Source organism: Melitaea cinxia, chromosome 5 (assembly GCF_905220565.1).
Source record: "Melitaea cinxia chromosome 5, ilMelCinx1.1, whole genome shotgun sequence".
NCBI classification, from domain to species: Eukaryota; Metazoa; Arthropoda; class Insecta; order Lepidoptera; family Nymphalidae; genus Melitaea; species Melitaea cinxia.
Window position 1 is genome coordinate 16,762,465 of NC_059398.1, and position 22,801 is coordinate 16,785,265.

The following is a 22,801-nucleotide window of genomic DNA, read 5'->3' on the forward strand; positions in this document are numbered from 1 at the left end:
ACGGACTTGCACTGGTAGATAGCTGATGCATTAAGGAGTAACTTAGGCTTTATTTTAGAAACTTATTTAATTTTATAACTGTGAACTGAACAAAAACTTTTTTTTTAAATTCCACGCAGATGAGTGAGCTAGTTTTAAATAAAAAATTTCTCCTCGGACGCAAAGGCCAATCGAGTGAAAGAGAGATAAGATGCGGCGCAGGCGTACAATTAGCGTAATGTTAAAATGAGTTAAAATTGTCACATCAAAAAATATTTTAGGTAATATACCGGCCTTTTAGACGACGCGTCTATACCGTAACGTTCAGAGTAAAAAAAATTATATAGCTAAATAATAGTTTTAATTTTTTTTTCGAACTTTTCTCCTCTTTCAGGTACTTTTTCAAAATTCCTCGAATAGAAAAATTCATTAAATTAAATTAAAATTTATCATGTGGTCACATATAAATTTTATCGAGATCTGATAACTACTTTTTGAGTAATCTTTGATAACGCGTAGTTACTTGACTATTTTTTCGTCGATCTACGTTGTATTACTCGTCGATGTAATTGAAGTCGGTTTTTTTTTCGTTTGCGAGCAATTATTTTTCACAAGATTTTTACACACAGATTTTGACACAATTATTTTTACATCAAGATAAAACTTTCCAGTTATAATTAAGAATATTATACATTAGAAGTATGATATCACAGGAACGTATGATAACCATGCTATAAGCTAGCTTCACACTATAAATAAAGACATTCTGTAGTATATTAAGTATCAGCATTGCACCTGTGCGAAGCCGGGGCGAGTCGCTAGTGGCAAATAAAGTAATTATATAACATTATTAAAATTTAATAATGTTTTAATATTTATAAAAGACTACTTTCATATCTGGCTTGTGATTGGACCGGCATCGGAAAATTTATTATTTTTTGAGACTTATATAACTTTAAGAATTAATAAATAAACGCTTCACATTCAACTGTAGGAGGGGAGGAGCCTGTGTCAGGACGCCAAAAACACACACAACACACTCGTCTAGACCACGATAAAAAAATGGCCAGGCACTGTCCATGCACTATTTAATAATTCAAGATCAGTGTTGTGTGAGGAAAGATGTGAAATAGTCAGTGCCTTCAGGGGAGTGGGGACTTTCAGACCGTTCGTCAATACTCAAAGGTTACGTTAAAAACCGCTAGCTACAATAAAAATAAATTGTAATAAATAATTAGTTTATTTCAGTCGATTGTTGTTCGATTTCAGTACAGTTGTTGTTCTTCGAAAGGATGAGTCTGTCGGGGTCGAGGTTTAACTCCTGTATGATGGCGTAGATCTGCGCTCGCAGATCCGCTTCTATGTCACGCTGCCGCCCTAGCACCCACATCCGATCTGTTAACAATAGTATATACAAGGACGGTTTCTTTTTTAATTTTTCTTTTTCAACCTATAAGATCTAATCGGCAATAAGACAGACCTACTAATATATAACAAAACAATAATAACTTTAGGAAAGTTAATGCTTGAATATTTGCATATTCAGAAATAGGTAACAAAGACCACACTATGACTCACAGCAAATGAAAATGTTTCTATTTAACACACTTAGTGCCACCAGAATTTTCCATAATTTTATCGACATGTAAGTAAGTATTTGACTTTGAACTACACAGACCGAAGACGGGAAGCAGCGTCTTCGATGCGACAAAGCCAGCCATGCGCCTGCCTAGCGTGGTGACTATAGACAAAAAACACATGAGCTCGCGCCATTTTTGTCGCGAACTTGTAAAGGCCTATGTCCAGCAGTGGACTGCGATAGGCTGAAGTGATGAAGTATTAAAATTTATAATTTAAAAAACAAATATGTAAACGCAAGAATTTCATTGTTTAGCTTGGAGTTGTTCTAAGATATCTGAAAGGACCGTAGCAACACCGTCTGCTCCAAACGCTAATAAAATATACGAGCCAGTACATACATATATTTCAGAAAAAAATTAAATATAAAATAAATAGAAGAATATCGGAAATATGAACTGCCATTTTGAAGCGATGAAACATGGCGGATTACCAATCTTTTAGGTTTTTAAAACTAGGCCCAAGTTAGACTAGACTACTGAACTTGAACTAACTGAGAAAAATATATCGCACCTGAATGAGCGATGCTAAAGTTAGTGCAGGACCAGACAAGCGCGAAGCGTTCGTAGTCAGTGAACAGCACGTTGTATTGGCCCGCACCGGGCAGCATCCGCCCGATGATGTAGGGCATCCGGTTGTTCAGCTTGTATCTGAACGAAGACGAGCCGTTGTGGCTCGGGATGCCCAGGCCGTAACTCGTGGATAGGCTGCCTGACCTGTTTGTGATGATTTTAAATATTATAATTGATAATGGTTACGCTATATTATTGTTATCTTTTTCTTAAATAAAAAAATATATTGACATTTTTTTAAAGTTATTTTGGTACATAAAGATATTTTCTAAGAAACTTTATAACGACATTTTGCTCCGTAGTATTATTTTAAATCATTGTAATCATTTTAATCATTGTAAATTATAGTATTGTTCTTTTTTTTAAATCACAATCTGTAAGAGGAGAATTCGTAAACTTACCATCTATTACGAGTATTGACGGTAATTACTAAGAAGCCTCTGTCGTTAAGCGTCACATCCAACTCTGTGCAACTTGCCGCGATCTCCATCAGGTGGAAGGATCTCTCTACCTCGAACCATTTTCCTGTCATCTATAAATAATAAAATATACGTCACATTTTATGAAACATTCTAACATCCGCCAACCGGCTTATATTTTGGTCTGCGAATTGAAAAGTGTAGCTGCGAACAGTTTGTATGGTCTAACGTTTATATAACGACGGTGTCTAAAAGTAACGATTGAATAGCATAATTTCTTAGTGTTAAAAAACTTTTATTTCGAGTAGTGGACCACAAAATGATAAAAACATCAACAAATTTAATGTCTTAATGTTAATTTCATCGTTATAACTTTAACTGCTTACTCGCTCGCTCGCTTCAGCTTCTAATATCCCACTGCTGGGCATAGGCCTTTTTTCCCATGTAGGAGAAGAATCAGAGCATAATCCACCACGCTGCTCCAATGCGGGTTGACGGATATATTCCCTACTATGAATAACGATTGCTAGGAGGTGTACATGATAACAACCGGGACCAACACCTTAACATGCTCTCCGACTCCGAGGCACGGTGAGGGACACAAGGACTAACAACCAGACCAGAAATAAATATTTTTATAAACACATATCCGCTCCGAGCGGGAATCGAACCCACGACTGTCGCTGTTTAGGCACTGTCGACACAGCGCACGCACCATTATATCGTCACGGTCGTCAACTCGTCACTACACTTTAGTACTAGTTAGGCACTATTAAGTTTACTTGTGGATTACTTTCTTTTGAGACTTGCTGCTCTCATCATTACTCCCTTGAAATATTAAGTTTAGAATTGTGGTTTTGTCTGGATCAAATAATTTTTATTTCAAATTTTGTAATTGTAAGAAAACAAATGTCTTAAATTACTTAAAACGATTTTAGCTTAATAGAAAGAAAGATATAGAATAGGGTAAATGACCTGTTTTAAAGTGCAGTACTTTTGATATAATGAATATTCTAACTGCCTAAATTTTATGTTACACATTTACACGCATTAATGATTAAATCATTAGTTTAACGTTTATATTCGTGGGCGTGTTTCCAAGTTTTATAATATTTTAATTTTATTACGTAGAATTAATGTATGTTTGTAATAAGGTAAATGCTAAGGTAATGCAATAAAGTAAATGATAATGTAAATATACATATGCACTATTTTTAACTTAATTAACAATTTACATTTGAAATTCCAATTTTTACTATGTAAATTTGTAGCGTAGACGAAAACAATAAACTTTTATACAGATACGCTAACACAGGCAGGACGTATTGCTCGAAGACTTTTTAAGCATTGCGGAATCTTCGAAGTGAAGACTCGACGAAGCCTGTCAAACGCCACCCTGCCCAACCAAATTCTCCTGTGCGCTCTGTGTGACTTAATATACGAAGCCCAGACTGATGAAGGTACTGCTCCACAAGTTTAAAGTCGGTCAACATGCAATGGAATGGGCTAAATTAATATTCTCTCAAAGATAAGATTAGAAATGAGACTTTCAGCGAGAGAACGAAAGTAACCGACATAGCCCACAGAATTAGCAAGTTGAAGTGGCTGTGGGCTGGTCGCCTGTGTGGCAGGAGGCAGGGCCGATAACCATTGAAGCATATATGTCCTGGATATATGTATGGAGACCGCGTCTTGGCAAGCGCAGTGTGGGACGTCCTCCGGTCCACTGGACCGACGATCTACGTAAGATTGCCGGTGCAAACCGGATGAGGATAGCGGAAAATCGGGATGTCTAGTGCAAACTAGAGGAAGCCTATGTCCAGCAATGGTCTACATGACCTAGGTTGAACGGACTAACTGACTGCCAGATTCGTGATTGAAAAACCATACTTTTATCACTTTATGGGCTTCAATAATCTTAACCTGGCATTTTTCACTATTTGATATGGATTTAGAGATTTTGAGTGTACTTATTTAGGTACTTACCATCGTGTTCTGGTACATTCTTTAACCTAAACGGTTTAATGAATTATAGCATAATTGTGAAGAATAACATAGAACTGTCACTACCATTTAATATAATTTCTGCATAAACAATGTCTTTATTTGTACCTAAAAATTTAACAGTAAACCCCTTTTAAAAAACATTTAAAAACATTTTTTTACCATTTTTACTATGCTGGACATGTAAATGATACGATGGACGTATAAAATATAATCTGAATTAGATGTTGGTCAGTTTAAAAATGTATAGATCGTACTAACATTTAACTTATATATTGTGATTTATGTATAACAGTAGGTATTGTAATGATAATAACATGCAAAAGCTACCACCGAGTCCCGGTTGAGGGGTTAAGGTCGACAGTCTATGACTATTATAAAAATGTTAAAAGTATGTTGCAGTTAGTGTTTATTTTCCTAAATTTTCTAAAATTTATTTTTGATGTGTTAAATGTTTTTTTTCTCTCTTCTCATGAGTGTCGTAAGAGGCGACTAAGGGATAACACAGTTCCACTACCACCTTGGAAGTTAAAAAGCCGACCTATGGCGGAATAATCATCCAACTGGCTTTGAAATACACAGGCCGAAGACGGGCAGCAGCGTCTTCGGTGCGACAAAGCCAGCCCTGCGGTCACCAATCCGCCTGCCCAGCGTGGTGACTATGGGCAAAACACAGTAGTGGACAGTGATAGGCTGATATAGTGAAATGTTTTATTTAATCACATTAAACGAGAGAAAGTTTGATATTAGAAACAAGCCATTTTGTTGTGAGATATCTGTTGGACTTGGTTCTTAAAGGTTTGATCAAGTGCTGATGAATATATTGTAACCAGAACCTTAGCTTGTAACCAGAACCTCGAAATTGATAGCAAATCATTATCCAGGTGTAAGATTGGTACACTCTTGATTGAAGGTTCTGGTCGACACCAAATATTACTTGTATTATCAATTTAAGTAATTTATTTCCGGCGAAGAAAGTAAAACATTTCAAAATGTTCATTATATTTAAAGAAGTTTTAGAAGTTTAAAAAGAAAGCAAAAAGAACTCACCCGACTGATATCATAGTTAGGAAACTGTGGATATATTGGACATTTCCCTAACCCAGTTCCAATCACGGCCCTGACAATCGTGCATAACAGTATGAAGTGTGCACTGTTGCCCTGCACACGGAAGTCTCCCATTGCATCGCAAATACAAACTTGATTAAAAATAAATAAAACGACTTTTTAAACGCACGCCGCGTAGTGTTTTGTAAACAGTGCGCAGTATTTGTAAATCAGGGGTGTGCACACTCGTTACCGCGGTCGTACTTCATACTGACCATTCAGTTCGGTTTAATTGATTATTCATATAAATTTTCATATAAATTAAAACGTCTTATTCGCAGCGACACGGGAACGCAACGACATATTATAGACCTCACATTCCACACTCTATACCTTTTCAAGTAGAATGTTAACTTTAAATCTTTGTCTAAAAGGACTCTTCGAGATTGTAGAATATGGGCTTGTGAACCTTTTTTTATTATTAATAAAAAAGGGTTCACAAGCCCATATTTATATATCTACACTTAATTTTATTACGTGATAAGAGTCCATTGCAAGAATAGTATAAAGTAGCTGTAAAGTTATCGTAGTTAACCTTCGCGTTTTGTTATAAATGTCTTATTAACATGTGTTTTTCAAAATTAGCATAACAAGCACGGTAAGTGACGATGCATAAGCAAGTACAATGTCAAGCATGAGGCACATACGTCGAGACAACGTATTCCCTTAGGGTTAGGGTTGTCAGGCGTCCGGATAAAGCTGGACATAGCTACTTTTTTAATCCGTGTCCGGCCAAATAAAATGCGGTTCGGCTTTTGTTCGGCATTTTTAATTGTGACCAGTCACTTCGCAACTATTAACTGTATGGAACCAGCTGCCACCGACGGGATTTCCGAACCGATACGACTTTAAAAGAAGAGCATATTACTATTTGAAAAGCTGGCAAAGCGGCTGATAATTCTCTGTTGTAGCGGGTGTCTGTGGATGTTGTTTTCACTTACCACCAGGTGAGCCAACTGTCCGTTTGCCCCTGTTCTATTTAAAAAAAGATGAAGATTTATTGTAAATAATTAAAAAAAAAACTGGTTTTATATCCAAAATTTTGGTCGTATGTCGTATTAATACTAACAATGAGAAGCTTAATTATTTAGGGTGTCGGGGCAAACTAGTTGTCGGGTTATTAGTTTTGACTACCTAGCAACCTTACTTAGGGTCTCTAGCTCTGCTCTGTCGACTAAAATTAAAGTAAGCAAAGATTTTAATGTTAAAACTCACATAAACTTGTTTCATCAATCATTATTCGTTAAAATATAACGTCCGTAAATTAACTTAAAACATTCTTATGTTTCTTTCTTATTTAATTGGTGAATTTATAGAGAAAACATATGGTTACTCATAAACGACTCGTTTACTCTCACAAACTAGGTACGCAATTTTTCACTCTTAATATAAAATGATAGGTTTTCTTTCTAAATTAATTATTTTTATTAGCCACCAGCAACTTGTCAGTGCATCGAATATACCGCATATTCGCTAATAAAATTTAGCGTAATTATCAATCCGGTTATTGAGTCTACAAAAAGTATGTGTGCGGAGTTGAATGTGAATATTTCCGAACAATGACAAGTGACGTATTCTACTATTATTTTTGCGCCATATTGTTTGTCTATTTTTGACATTTTTCGTATTCTACTATGTAAAGAATTTAAAAATATGGCATTTAATTTTCTAATGATAAAACATAAACATTTAAAAATTAATACCAAAATAATTGGTAAAATAAAACTGTCGCCTACTGGAATACAATCGAAAAACAGGACGAGCCTCAGCTCGTTTAGGAACAGAAACGTGTTTCATGAACGAATTATATTCTTTGTGCTGTTTGTTTCCCAATAAAGAAAAAAAAAAAAAAAAAAAAAAAAAAAAAAAAAAAAAAAAGAAATGAAAAACAAGTTCTTATAACGTAACGTTTATTAACAGTATTTACAATTATATCACAAGTATAATTAAAATCACTTATATACAAAATATAAGGCAACGATACATTTTTTATTTCGATTTAGACACAGAATCATATGAAAGCGACCAGAAATATTTTCAACAAACAAAGGTCAAATACGTTAGACAAACGGAACGGAAACGGACTCGTTCGATCGTTCGACCAGACACGTTTCAAAACGTTCAAGTCAAACACATTTAAAATTTCAAATAAACAAGTTACACATTTCTCACATATACATAAATTATAATATCACTATATTTTTATAGTGTATTCGTTTCAGATTTTATGCAATTTGGTTTTTGTCCAATTCTGCTAATCCCAGCTTATATTTTATGCTCATCCTATTAAAGTGGTGAATCTAGCGGTCCCGGACTGCATTTGTGAATACACAATTTGACCTTGACCCTCTTTTCCAAGACCTGTGCTGATTACGGGGATGGACAGTACCAAATATCCTCATAGATTTTAAGTCATTATAAGTTTCATTCAAATTACATAAATTATTTCGTCGTTATGTGTGGCCAAACAGACTTTTTGGCTTACATAACGACTTCTATCAACTTTAATTTTTTTTTAATATCTTGAATTATATTGCACTTGTTATATAAACCTAAATAGACATAAGTCATTTACAAAGCCACGCCCACCTCTGGCGATTTAAAAAGGTTTTGCAGTCTCTCCTAGAGCTATAAAATTGTCTAGCCTTGTGCATATTTAGATTATACATTGAAGCACAAAAAATCCAAATAACAAAGACCCAGAGTAATTTCGAAACTTAGTGCCAGAAGTTTCATGCGAGTGGTCTAACGTCAACCTTTCTCTCTCAGATCACCATTTAATATTGAGCGCCATATCATTTTTCTCGAGCGCGTGATACGAGGTATGCAATAATGCCTTCGCCTTATCCGAGTCTCTTCCATCGAGCCAATCGCTGTACAACTGCTTGACGAGCTTGTTCTGCGCTGGACGGGAGACCGGCAAACTGCTGTAAAGCGTTTGAAGTTGGGAGACCAGCTCGCGACCGCTCTCGCCCTGCATCGGACGCACTTGGGCACCACCATTCAAACAACCTAGAAGGAAATAAGCTATCATTTAAGATCTCAAGTTACTCTACGTTTTTTATTATTATTATTATCTTAACAACATCCACGAGCTCTTAGTTGCCCATGCCATTACTACATAAAATGTTTGTTACAATACAGCATGAGTTTTCACAATAGGTTAATTTCAGGTCAGTAGTTCTAAAGCTGTCTTTTATTGCTAGGATGTTCCAACGCTGACAGCTTTTTGTTCTTATAACGATATTAATTATGTAATAAATTTATCAAATATATAATAAATAGACTAAATAATAATACATGCTTGTTTTTTTTTACCAATATTAAAATAACCGCTTTTTACTAAACGCATATGGATGTATACACGGTAGTACGAATGACTACGCTATTACTCTATCGTACTTTTATCGTACAAATATTATAAATAATAGTGTGTTAATAAAATTATTGCAAGCTGCTGTAAAGTGTAAGTGTTTCATCCGCAAACTTTCTTCCATTCCTGCACTACTTTCCTCGCGTTCACACAATCTCTTACTACCATGGGTTGACTAGTAAAGATCTCTTAGAGATATGTTCATTCTTGCAGACATTCTATGTAATGACAATTTGTTTTGTTTATACAAATTAATTCGATCCGTTTTTCTGGTGTAAAATATGTGTTAATTAAAAAAATGTAAATAAACAGATTAATTGAAGTACAGTTTAACGAAAGCTATTAATGTCGAAAAAGAAATTGGCAATATTTTAAAGAAACCTCACTATATTTTTTTTTGCAGAAATGTATTCTTTATCCTAGCATTTATTCACACTAAAATCGAACTTTTCATATCATTTATGAGTTTTTTGAAGTTATACTTCGTTTGGCGCGTTAGGGAAAAATGATGACAGTAAATTTCGCGCACACTGTCACAAAAAAAACCCACACCCTCAAGTTAGCTAGTCAACGAAGAAGAAGTTATCAACATGAAGTAAGGTAGGCGATGAAGTATCACTTCTTACGTACATACATAGGTACACACACTTATTTCAAACTACAATAAGATATGAAGTTTAAAGAGAAGATGATGGACAAATCAACATCTAAACAATTGCAATATAAAACATTCTGCAATCGACACTCACCTGACGGGCAAGCCATGACCTCCACGTAGTGGTAGGGTGATTTCCCACGTTTCAGCTTCTGCACTAAATTTTGAATGTTCCGGAAACCGTTCGCTATCGCAAACTTTAATACTTCTTTACCATCTTTTTCCAACGTCACTTCGCGGAAGTCTGGATTTCTAAAATTATGAATTAAAAGTAAAAAAAATGTAATGTTTTTATTTATTAGGATATTTTAAGAGACGTATCAAATAATGTGTTTTTGGACGGAGATTGTTAACGACAATCCGTGATAGACCATAAGTGATATGTGACACAACTGTGGAAAGTAAATGAATATACAAATATTTGAATTACTTGGACAATTAAAGCAAAACAAATGGGTCTAAAAAGTGCACTTAAATTTGTTAACAAAACTTAGAGTCAAATGAAAAACGTTCCTTTCCCAATTCAATTTTGTATTGGACATAGAGATGTTTGTCGCAGTCTGTTCATTTGTATTTGTGCTTGAGAAAGGATTGGAAACTGTCGATTATGAGGCGTTTATTATTATTTATTATACGTAATTTGATATACTATATCTTGTCTCTAGATGCGCGTTCTTTTATTAAGTAAAGGGTCATCGAGGTACATGAGCGTACCCACAGCAGGGCAAGAAGGAGCATTCGCCCCACTCAGACCCACAGCTAATAAGATATTTTATATTTTAATAAGGAAATTTTGGGATAAATTTAGCCAAAACCTCAGCAAGTTATTATAGACGTAGTTTAATAAATAGTAAAGGTAAATGAAAAGATGCAGTAAAATAAGCATTTTTAGTTTTCTACAGCATATCGAGTTTTAACATTTATTTGTTTTGCCCCATCCTTAGATTTTTTTTAAATATCTTTTTGAGGGACTTTTATAAATATGTACATAACAGTCCTATATTATACTTATCCTATACTAAAACTAACAATTTTAACATTTTTCAATGTACTAAATTATTACTAGATCTTCACTTAATACTACTAAATACAAACTCTAGTATAGATTTGGCACATTGGGCTGTTGGTTCAGACAAGATCTGATTGAACAAGCCAATTTCCAATAAATTCAGGCCTAACTTGGACACCAAATCTCGTCTGCTCCGTTTGTAACGGTCGCATTCCGTCATGTACGTCTTCTACATAACTATATACTTCGCAATTTGGCGTGTCTACTTTTTTCATTAAATATGCGGATTTATTTAAAGGAATGTGTCCGGACCTTAGTCTTAGTGCCGTAACAACAAGAGTCCGTCTCATATTCATCTTAGCAAACCACGAAACACGAGGAGGCTGACACTGGATCGTTTTATACCAAATATCTTTTTCAAGAGAGCGTTCGTCAAAATATTCTTTAAACTTTTTATTAATTTTATGTTTATACTAGCTGACTCCGCATACGTTGTTTTGCCATATATCTTAATAACCCCCTTAATCCCCCCCCCCTACAACTTGGGGTATGAAAAATAAATGTTTTTCGATTCTTAGACCTACCCGATATGCACACAAAATTTCATGAGAATCGGTCAAGCCGTTTCGGAGGAGTTTAACTACAAACACCGCGACACGAGAATTTTATATATTAGATTTTGGAAAAATTTCCGAAAAGGTTGGTTTTATGCAAGCGATTGATCCATCAATGACTGCAGCTCTTGCTAATCGGTCAGCGTCCTCTGGATACGCCCACGTCAAGTTAGTTACAATCTAATAAGGTCACCGACTCAATGTTTCCTCACAGTTCATCGGGAACTTAATACAATGAACGAGTATTTGTCAACATAGTTTCGTTCAACTGACGACCTACTAAATTTAAAATACATACAATTCCATTAAATAGAAAATGTTTGTAAGCCTGTAGTTTTAAATTGGATTCTCTTTCGATGATTTTTGAGGAACTTTCTGTTTTTCTTAAAAATTTTCTTAACTGTTCGGTTACTATAAAGTAAATTATTATTATTGAATGTTACGATCATTCATTCTAATCTTCTGATTAATGCTGCCCATAATTAACCCGCGAGTGGGCGCGCATGGGTCGAAAAGACCCAGTACCTCGATTTTTGTTCAATAACTTTTTAAATTTTAGTTACTTCTAATTGTCGCTCCCAGTACCTTCAAGTTAGTATAAAGTCTGCCCACAAACCCCGCCTCAGCCAGTTTGCGCTCGGTGCTCGGAGTATAATAACGTCTAAAGTGAGTATGGGTCATTTCGACCCACGTGCGACGTCTTGTGTACGTAAATTATTTACTATTGTCATATTATTATTTATTTTATTTTTGCTTGCAAATGTTGCGAAATCGTTTAGATGACCAAAGAATAGCAAAAGTTTTGGAAGAAGATGAAATAGAGGGAGAAATTTCATCCGAAAAAGAGGACAATTTGGAAGCCTTTGAAAACGACTCGGATTCTTGCCAAAGTGGTGAAGACGATGTTCCTGAACCTGTTCCTACTAGAAGGGGAAATATGACTGACGGTTTATTTCATAGAAGACCTGATCTCGTTGATATACCTCTGAGTTACATCCGTCAAGGATACTTTCTAGGCAGGAACGGCACTACTTACTGGAATATTGAGAAGCCTCCAAGAAACGTAAAGTTTGACCCTCGTAAAACCAGACAGAAAAGAGGACCGAAACCAGAAACACCGAAACAGAACGTTTCAAGTATTGGGCAAAGAAAATAATCCAGAGACCACTGCAGTCCCAGGGCCTAGTGGTGTTCGCGGGCGGCGTTCGATCTGCCCTACTAGAAAGAACAGAAAGTCTAAAACCCAATGCAAATATTGTCATACTTATATTTGTGGGGACCACACTTCATTTCTATATAGTAATTGTAGTCAGAAACTAAGTACTAATTAACACTAGACTGTGATAAGATTAATTATATAATAAATAATAATTTTTTTGATCTCGATTTTTACGATAATTTGAAGCCTTATTAAAAAAATATTGTTATGTAAAAACTTTAATTTTATTCCTCTATTTAAGGTAATGTCAATTACTTTTTATAAAAATAAAGATTTTTTTCCTATCACTGTAGCAAAAAAAAAGTTTCTCTATGATAATTGTTAGTACAAGTTAAAAACCATGTATTTTTCCGAAATATTTCAACGTTTGTAAAAAATGTTGAAATTATTTATTTGAGAAATAAAGATTTATATCTCAGCATTGTATTATTACATTCTTTTTTTATTAATAAAAAAAAAAACGAAAAGTCCTTTAATACATAGTAAAAAATATTTTGGAAGTACGGGTCTTTTTGACCCACGCGCGACTGGTCGTGTCACAAAAAGTTGCGCGCGCACTGGAGAGTTAATAAAATAAAATCGATTAATAGTAGATATCAGACGTTTTCCGATAGAAAATTCCAGCACGTAATTCTAGATTCATATTGCTTGATCATTTGTAAGTAAAATTTGTATTAATGCCATATTAAAAATATAAGGCTTTAACCAAATAGACTGAATTAGATAAGAATGATATTGTGTGAAAAATACTTGATTTGAGAAAATAAAGTCTCGTTTATTGATGTTCATTGTTTAATAGTACGAATATATTTTTCAAGCAAGGAAAATTATTAAAAAGCTAAACAATATAAGAAAGACTAAATACGTCTCAATTCTTCTTTTTTTTTCTTTGTTGATAAACTCGGGCAATTTAAGTTGGGTAATTATTATCGAATCTGCTAGTAAATGACATGAATAAATTAAGTTTTAAGTTTCTATAACTATTTTTGTTTCATAATCCGTATAAATGAAAATTTATTAGATATTAAGAGAATAAAAGGCGGTAACGCTGAATCAATTTGGATTTTTTTTTATCATTTTTAATATGTTGATGAAGCTTCTTATGCAATGAAAAAAAGTGTTGAAAATGGAAAATTAAGAAAAAGAAACGTTAACAATTATTTCAACTATAAACATTTTACAGTTCGCAAGAGTGGAACGCCTAGTTTAGCTAGGCTAGCAATAAATCTAACCTTAAGTTCTTGTAAGCGAGCTGCACGCCGGTCTCTCCGAAGAGTTGCTCAGCCGCGTACAGGAACACGTGGTCCGCGTACCCGCCGGAGCCCGAACCCACGTGGGCCCTCACTGCCACCCCCTGAGCCTCTGGCTCCCCCCACGGCCAGTCTACATCAGCGCCCTCCACTTCTGACAGGCACTGGCCACCATTCTCCAGCATCTGTTCTAGTTCGACTGTCGGAAATATAATAATATTATTATTGCAGTTTCCCACAAATTATATGTGAGTTGCCACAAACGTGGAAGGAACTTAGTAATGAATTGGCAGTGTTATCACTTATCTCAATTTAAAAAAACATTTTGTTGAAATTGTTTACTATTATTTCTCAAGGTTACCAGATCCTCAACACATAATACCCATCTTGATATGGTACGACAAGTGTGTGCCATTTATTTATTAGATACTATTTATTAACACGTTGGTGGACAGTAACGTCCACGGACGTTCAGATAGTAAATAATGATACGACAGAACGCCTGTAGATGTCATAGTTATTACTCGTGTCACGGCAGTACGTCTGACGGCGTTTGATTTTCAATACTTTTACAAGGAAGAACATGTTGTAATGTCACCGCAAAAGTAATGCGGCTTTCCTACTGTCATCGTACATAGTTCTACAACATGTCAAGTTACACACACATTGACAGAATTCCGGTACCCCTCTCCCCGCACAGTACGCTCGTGGGCGTCGTGTTTTCATACATTTAGTCACGTAGTGCGCGTCGGCGGGAGGATTAGTGTCACCTCATACTTTCGCGCGCAAATAACGGTTCGAGTGCTAAGTTATCAACGTATTTTTGTGTTTTTATTTATCGAAACATTCAAATTCAATTCATGTAACTTACGTATAAGGTAATTGTGCTTCTAATATTAGTAGTTGCTTGTTTTGAATGCGGTTTTTTGGTATTGAAACAATAATGAATTTATCTGCAGATGGCGCCTGGAGATCCGTACGAAAGGGAACAAAAACGGTTGTTAGAATTGTTCAATGAAGTTGAAACTCCGGAATCTAGTGAAGATCCATATGCTGATGATGGGGAATACGGGTCCGACAAGGACTACTATCCTTCAGGCGACGAGTCGTTGAGTTCTGACGATGCTGCTGGACGCCGCCCACAAAAACACGCTAGTAACTCATCTGGTGAGTCTTCTTCGTCTAGTGATTCGGATGATAGTGAAAAAACATTTTGCCCTTCCGAGGACGAACAACGGAATGAGAATATTTCAGTTACCCAAAACCTTCATGTTTCGGAGGCGACGTCATCTGGCATTCCTTTATCGTCAAACGATCGGCTTATAAATCAAGATGATCGCCCCAATTCACCAGATATTTCTGATCAGCTTACTAGCCCAATCAGTCATGCTCCCAGGACATCTGCTGAGATACCTTCAGTAGTAGAAGGTTGGTCTGACACGGTGACCGATATACCTGATTTTAATTTTGATAACGCTGCTTCTGGTATTCAAGTAAACATTGATAACATAGAAAATGTTATGGACTTTTTTCATCTTGTTTTTCCACGGAATTTCGTTGAATATCTGGTAATATGTACTAATAATTATGGTAAATCTTTGTGCCAAACTAACAAACCACATACAAGATATAGCCGCAAAGCTGTCTTTCGTGAAACCAATTATGAAGAAATGCTGAAATTTCTAGGACTTAGCCTTCTGAAAGGTCATATAAAATGTCCTAAACAAAGGAACCTTTTTACTTTAACCAAAGCAATGTATTATCATCCGATCTTTACCTACACTATGTCAGGGCGACGGTATGAACAATTATTACGCTGTCTATATGCATCGGAATTGGAGGCTAAAGGACAACAGAAGATTATAAAATTCATAGATATGTTGACTATTAACTTCAGAAAAATATATAGTGCAGGCGAGAATTTGTCATTAGATGAGTCCCTACTTCTATTTCGGGGTCGGCTACATTTTCGACAATATATAAAGTCAAAAAAAGCCCGATACGGAATTAAATTCTATGAACTTACTACGTTTGATGGCTATGTACTCAATATATTGATGTACTCTGGTAAGGAAACAACAAATCAGAATATGGATGGCGATGAATCTAAGACAGAAAAACTAGTATTAAGGTTGATGCGGTCATATTTGCTTCGTGGTCATCACTTATTCATGGACAACTATTATAACTCTGTAAAGTTGTCACAGAAATTGCTTGATTTGAACACTCATAGCACCGGCACCTTACGTAAGAGTCGTAAAGATAATCCTAAATTTATTACGACAAAAAAATTGAAAAAAGGCGAGCATGTATGGGCTCGCAAAAACAAGGTATATGTTTCCAATTGGAAAGATAAACGCCCTGTCCTGATGGTTACAACTAAAGTTCATCCCTCGATTATAGAAGTTTCAAACAGATTTGGCAAATCCCGTTTAAAGCCTGCCGAAGTTGATACATATAACAGAAACATGTCTGGCATTGATCGTTGTGATCAGATGGTATCTTACTATTCTTGTCCCCGAAAAACCATCAGATGGTACAAGAAAGTAATATTTTACATGATGGACATTGTAGTGTGGAACGCCTTTTTTCTTTATAGAAAATATAAAAAAAATAATTCAAGCTTGTACTCGTACATAAACTACCGAGAAGAACTGATACAGGAATTTATTGGGCTGGACAAAAATTTGAAGGGAAGCGACTTGATAAAGACGTCCAGTATTCACGATAACAGGCGATTCCGACCCACGACGACATGCACTGCTAATATACCCGATAATGATGGGAGTGTAATTCAAGGTCACTGGCCAGAACAAATGCCTGCACGACCTGGAACTACAAAAAAATTTGCATTTTTGAAATGCAAATTTTGTACACAAAAAAAGATACGAAAGGAAACGAGTTATCGTTGTAAAGGCTGTTCTGATAAACCTCCTCTTTGCCCATCTTGCTTTGAACCATATCATGCAAGTTTACTAAATCCTGATGATGATTAAATTATATTGTAACGAGTTGATTTAAATAAGTTTTAACTTACAAGAAAATATTATTAATATTAAGGTCAGATTTTGTCATTAGATTGCTTCTTAAAATATAATGCTGGCAGACTACAATATTTTGATAATTTAATTTCGGAATTTAAAAAAGGCTGATTACATAAGTAAATTTAAATTAAAATTAACCTTATAGAATAGTATTGTGTTCAAGTTAGTACTTAAATAACATTGTTAGTGAAATGTTGCTGTGATTACTATCATAATACCTAGTGGTAAACGTACATCTAAAGCTAAAAGAGTTTTAATGTTTTATTTGAATTTCAATACAGGCAAGATAAAAAGATGATTATATTAGCAACTTGTTAATTATAAAAGAGGCTGATTAATTTTGTGATTATTATTAAACAAATTTATATATAAAATACTGGTTATATTACTATTATCTGTATAATCAACTTTACGGCTATAGGCGTGTAGTCCCTATGCGTAGTTTTCATGACATGCAACATGACAGTACGCTCATAGACGTAAGCGCCTATAGGCGTTCTGTCACTCAACAACATTGTACATACAACCGCATTGACACTACGCCCATAGGCAATGTATGAGAATAAGAAGTGTCATTTAGGAAGAAATTCTTAACTTGTACTGTCCACCAACGTGTTAAAGGTGGTGAAACTATGTGGGACCAGAAAAAAGCTGAAGTATTTCATCACTAGATACATAATTGCGTTTGTTCTTAAATAAGAATAAAAAGCCGACTTCAATTTACACCGATAAATTATAAAACGAGAACACCATCAACGCAGTTGAATCAGATAGTAGTAATCAATTAAATATGCATTATTGGGGATAACTCAAAAGCTGTTTGTCAGATTTCGCAAAAATTTAAATGGGACTACATGACGAACTCCGGGTATAAAAATAAAAAAAGAACCATCAAAATCTGTACAACTAGTAAAAAGTTATGACGTAACACACATAAAAAAAAACAATCAAATTGAGAACCTCCTCCTTTTTTTTAATTTAGATAAAAATTTGTGAAACCATATAAGGCCAAGCACATACTTGCAGTAATAACACAGTCCACGTCATGACAATTGAGTATTTCACTGTAGAAATCTTCCCGGGACGCCTCTAACTTCTTATCGTAGCAGGGCATGAAGGTTACATGGTACACTTCACTGGGGTTTAGTTCACGCTTAGTCGCCAGGTGCTGTTTCACTAGTGAACCCATTATCTGTTGCGGAGATTTAGTGCTTGATATATATGGCAGAATGAAGTTGCCATGGGTTTTCTCTGCGTAACAGACCCAACCTGGTTACAAAATAATTAATAACTATTATAAACTGCCTGACCAGTACGGATAGGAACACCATCATCTATTCTCAGACCTCCCAAATATACAATAAAAATTTCATGAAAATCAGTTAAGTCGATTCCGAAGAGTTCGGTAACAAGTAATGGCACATGAGTTTTTTAAATTTTAAATATATATGCTTGCCAACGGTTGGGAGGTCGATCCCCGCTCATGACAAACATTTGTGTAGGCCATATATGTATTTAGATGTTTGCAGTGCGTAGGCGTTTCTTCTTATGTATAATCCCCAACATAGGAGAAAAGCCTTCATATACACCTATATGTTTAAAACATTTATCATATTCTACAAATATATGACAGAAATAGTAGAATACGAAACTTGTCAAATGCAACCGTTACAAATTTCTATAAGCTACAGTAATATCTTCCCATCAGGTGAGCCGTACACTTACTTGCCGACCTAGTTATATAAAAAAAATGACATTAACAATTTACAGCATTTACCTGGACAGGAACTAGCAAGCATCGGTAATTGTTTAGCAGAAGGGTCGTGCTGTTGATTCTGGTACCGCTGCACAAACTCTTGCTGTGCTTCTAGCAGAGACATGTCTTCAGCTACTGTCATGTCTAACACCAGATCTGCACCGAGACTCTTGAAATATCCTATAAAAGATTTATTGAAATATGAAATGAATAATAATATTTGTTTTCTCCTTATCGATTGTAAAACGCAAAGTTTTTACTGATAGATAATACATTGCATATGAAAGCCTATAGGCTATAGGTTGTATATTCACTAATTTGCTTCTTTGTTTTTTTCTGCTAATAATGGATGGTTTTACTTCGAACAAGTCGTGTCCGAAATTTAACAGTTTGTGAGCAAATTAGAAACAACCTGCTACCCAGTACCTTTTATATATGAAGCTTGTATATTTATTTTTATGACATATTAAAAAAAATTATATAAACAACACAGACACCGATGTATAATTGTAGTTTTTATAAATCTATACTCCTATTATAAACCGGAAGATTTGTCTTTCAACTTGTTATTTTTTTATATAATTTAAAATAAATATACTACCTGGCCTGGTGAACTTTGTACCGAGTTATTATATTTTTTTTTATGAATATAATAATTATTTATGTCGAAATAAAGTACAGCCTATCTTTCAAGCTGGATCAAAGTGCACACGGTGTGTAAATTTGATTCAAATCGGTTAAATAGTTTAGAAATCCATCGCGGACAAACAACGCGGATGTGTGAAATTACGATTTATACATATTAAAATTTTTTAAAACATTTCTTGCTCAAACGAATGCAGGCAACGATGAAATAGCAGGGAACAGCTAGTACAATAATTGTGTTTGCTCGCAAACGAAAAAAAAAACTGACTTTAATTACATCGAAGAGTAATACAACGTAGATCGACTAAAAATAGTCAAGTTATTGCAGATTTTCGAGAGTTTCACTCGATTTCTCTGGGATCCCATCATCAGATCCTTGTTTCCTTATCATGGTACCAAACTAGAGATATCCCCTTTCCAAGAAAAAAGGAATTATTAAAATCGGTACATCCAGTAGAAAGTTATGCGGTATAATACAACGTACATCGACGAAAAAAGCGTCAAGTAAAAACGCATTATTAGATATAACTCGAAAAGTAATTGTTAGATCTCAAATAAATTTAAATGGAACCAATTGACACACACCACCTTTCGATTAAAAAAAAATTGTCAAAATCGGACCACCCGGTCAAAAGTTCTGATGTAACATACATAAAAATAAAAATACAGTCGAATTGAGAACCTCCTCCTTTTTTGGAAGTTGGTTAAAAAGTGAGCTATGTGTACAATTTGACTTTTATTATACATACCTACAATAGCAATTATTATACATACCTACTAATTTCCTCATTGCTTCCTCTGGCTCTAATTTATATCTTGCAGCCAAAGACAATAAGGGTTGTATAGACACTGATATAACGATCAAGGTCACATCTCGTGTCACTCCCTTAGTATCTGTATACCTCCTGTCCGAAAATACTCTGAAAATAAAATGTAAACAATTTTTATTAATTGTAATGGTAAAAAAAATTATGTGGTGTCATGGGACATCAGGTAGGAACGAAGTTCCTTCGGATATCATAGAAGCAACACAACTGGAAAAAAAAATGTTGAATTTTATATATATTTTCCGATTCTTGTTTTTTTTTTTTAATTTTGTTGATTGGTTTTTAATAAAGTACATAAAAGTATTTACGAAATTTAGTATTTTAGAAAATACATACCGTAAAATAAAATAAATCAAACAAAATAACAATAATAATATTAATTCAAAGTAATAAGTGAAATAAAAAAAAAATGCCTTTATTTTTTTTGTCGATAGTATAAAATTACATAAATAATAAAAAAAAGTTTACTAGTAATATTTTATAATGTTTAGTAGTAATATTTTAGTTTTACAAACGTCATATTATATAGTCGTGTGACTGATATTACGTCACTTCCGTTATATATTTTTCGTACAGTTTTAGTATCATATTTTTTAAAGTTCAGTTGCCCAGCCAAATTTCAAGCCATAAGGAACTTTTTTCCAATAATTATCTAGTTTAGAATAAACTTAACTTCCCAGTTTAGGGGCCAGGACTCTAATGAAATAGGAATAACAAAGTTTAACAGATAAAGATTTGTTATTCCTAAATAATTATACACTGAAGAAAATGAATGACTTTTTTTTTATATTTGTAGTTAAGTGACATTCATCAATTACACATCAAATAAGAATTGCTGAATTTAGCCAATTTTAAAATATTGGTTTCAATTGAACAAAGATTTTTGGAAAAACAATTAAAAAATATTTACTAATATTTTGAAAATTTAAATATACTAAAGCTCATTTCTGATAACTGGTATATATACATTTTGAGTAGACATTATAAATTCATAAATTTCTTACTTCAAGAGTTCCTCCTGGCTCTGTCGGGTAACGAGCACACTTTCAGCGGAAGTTATGCAGCCGCTACAAGCCAAGCAGTCGGCAAGAGTAATTTCAACCTTTTGTAACTTCTGCTCTTTTCCAGAAGACAAGTCAAAGTAACCATCTTCTCCGATTTTAATCTTTGCACCTGTTTTACTTTTAGTTTTTTCTATTTTTACTGGCTTTATACATTCCTAGTTAAAAAAATAATTATTGTAACAGATACAATTTATAAATATATATATATACTTTTTATTGTACGACTAATAATAACTTAAATTCATTAAAGACATTAGAGCAAAGATTATAACAAATTCCAATGAGTTGTTATTTTACATTTTTAATATTATTACGAAAGGTTATATTTACTTGTGAAGGGGTTATGAAATCATCAAGATCTGTCAATTGCAGTGCACCGCTAAATCGAGAAGCCATTATTTTTAAAAACACAATTGTTACATTAATTATTCAATAATAAAATCTGAAAAGCGTTTTATTTAATCAAAACTTATAAAGTTTACAGCTGATTTCAAATGATAATGCTGACATATTTTCATCATGTAAATGTCTTTAAGACGTTGGCATTTGACAATGGCCGTGTTCCACTAAGCGACCATAACGGCCGCAACACCCTTTCTATCGTTTCAACTAAGGCCAGTGGTCGTCGCGAGCGATCGCTCGACGTCATTAATGACGTCACTGTTTACGACTATATCCCGCCCACTTCGCCCACAAAATACAGTTGGATCAGAGTTGGCTTTCATCAAAAGGTGGTGGGAGTTTAAAAAAAAAATAACTATCAATGTCAAATTGTGAATGTTTTCTCATTTGATTCGTCAAAAACGCAACGATAAATTCCCGGGAATCTATGTCAAATTAACTTTTACTCCAATCCATGCGAAATATTCCCCACATATACCCCCACAGCTGCATATTTTCAGTTCACCATGCCACCATATTGCGAGCACACAGCTGGCACCCGATAATTTCAGTGGACGCGGTCGAGGGCGTTGTGGGCCTTAGGTGGAACACCCCCAAACTGTTTATAGCACGGTCTTATATTATACAGGTCTTGCAACGGAGCCCAATTTTAATGTGAGAGATTAGTACGATAGTTATAACTTTTCGTTCGTGTCAACGCTATCGATGTACGTCACTGCTATCGATGGGTGAGATTATGTGGTGCAGTACGCAGGGCGCACTGCGTATGCTGATTAGCTGACGTTTCATTACAATTGGTTATATTTTAAAACAGAAATAAGTTACGTGTGATAGAAAAAGAGACAGAATGCTATTCTGTCTTCATTGCACAGTACACTCATCTATCGTCATGCCTCTGTCAGCCGTAAATTGAAAAGAAAAGCGCAACCAAAAGGGGTTAAGCCAACGTACGTGTACCCCTACTACTATTGTTGCAAGACTTATGTAGAAGACCGTAGTTTACACATGAAATATGATCAAAATCTGAAAAGTGTAAGGAAATAATTATGCTCTCGCAAATTGCTAATGTGAGCATTGATGTCACCAAAATGGTGGCCACCATTTTGGTGACATCAATGCTCCAAAAAAATACCAACTTTTATCACTACACTCACTCATAAACTCGCTAATGGTACAGGATCCTCCCATCCAGGGAGCTAACCTAAGCCCAAGCGCATGAGCAGG

At 34.7% G+C, this 22,801-nt stretch overlaps 2 protein-coding genes across 2 annotated transcripts; both read right to left on the bottom strand.

Annotated features, from left to right (window-relative positions):
- Nucleotides 1-1,203: 1,203 nt before the first annotated feature.
- Nucleotides 1,204-5,925, bottom strand: LOC123654089 (apolipoprotein D-like). The gene is made up of 4 exons (XM_045590050.1): nucleotides 5,663-5,925; nucleotides 2,591-2,721; nucleotides 2,131-2,333; nucleotides 1,204-1,374 (listed from the first exon to the last, which is right to left on the bottom strand). Exons 1-4 carry the CDS (start codon nucleotides 5,792-5,794, stop codon nucleotides 1,214-1,216), a joined length of 627 nt encoding a protein of 208 aa, XP_045446006.1. The 5' UTR covers nucleotides 5,795-5,925; the 3' UTR covers nucleotides 1,204-1,213.
- Nucleotides 5,926-7,612: 1,687 nt separating this feature from the next.
- LOC123653743 (probable cytosolic Fe-S cluster assembly factor GJ13047) lies at nucleotides 7,613-21,700 on the bottom strand. Its single transcript, XM_045589729.1, has 8 exons — nucleotides 21,506-21,700; nucleotides 21,116-21,330; nucleotides 20,059-20,204; nucleotides 18,661-18,819; nucleotides 17,904-18,152; nucleotides 13,822-14,038; nucleotides 9,842-9,999; nucleotides 7,613-8,731 (listed from the first exon to the last, which is right to left on the bottom strand). The coding sequence occupies exons 1-8, from the start codon at nucleotides 21,569-21,571 to the stop codon at nucleotides 8,490-8,492; spliced, it is 1,452 nt and encodes a 483-aa protein (XP_045445685.1). The 5' UTR covers nucleotides 21,572-21,700; the 3' UTR covers nucleotides 7,613-8,489.
- Nucleotides 21,701-22,801: the final 1,101 nt, after the last annotated feature.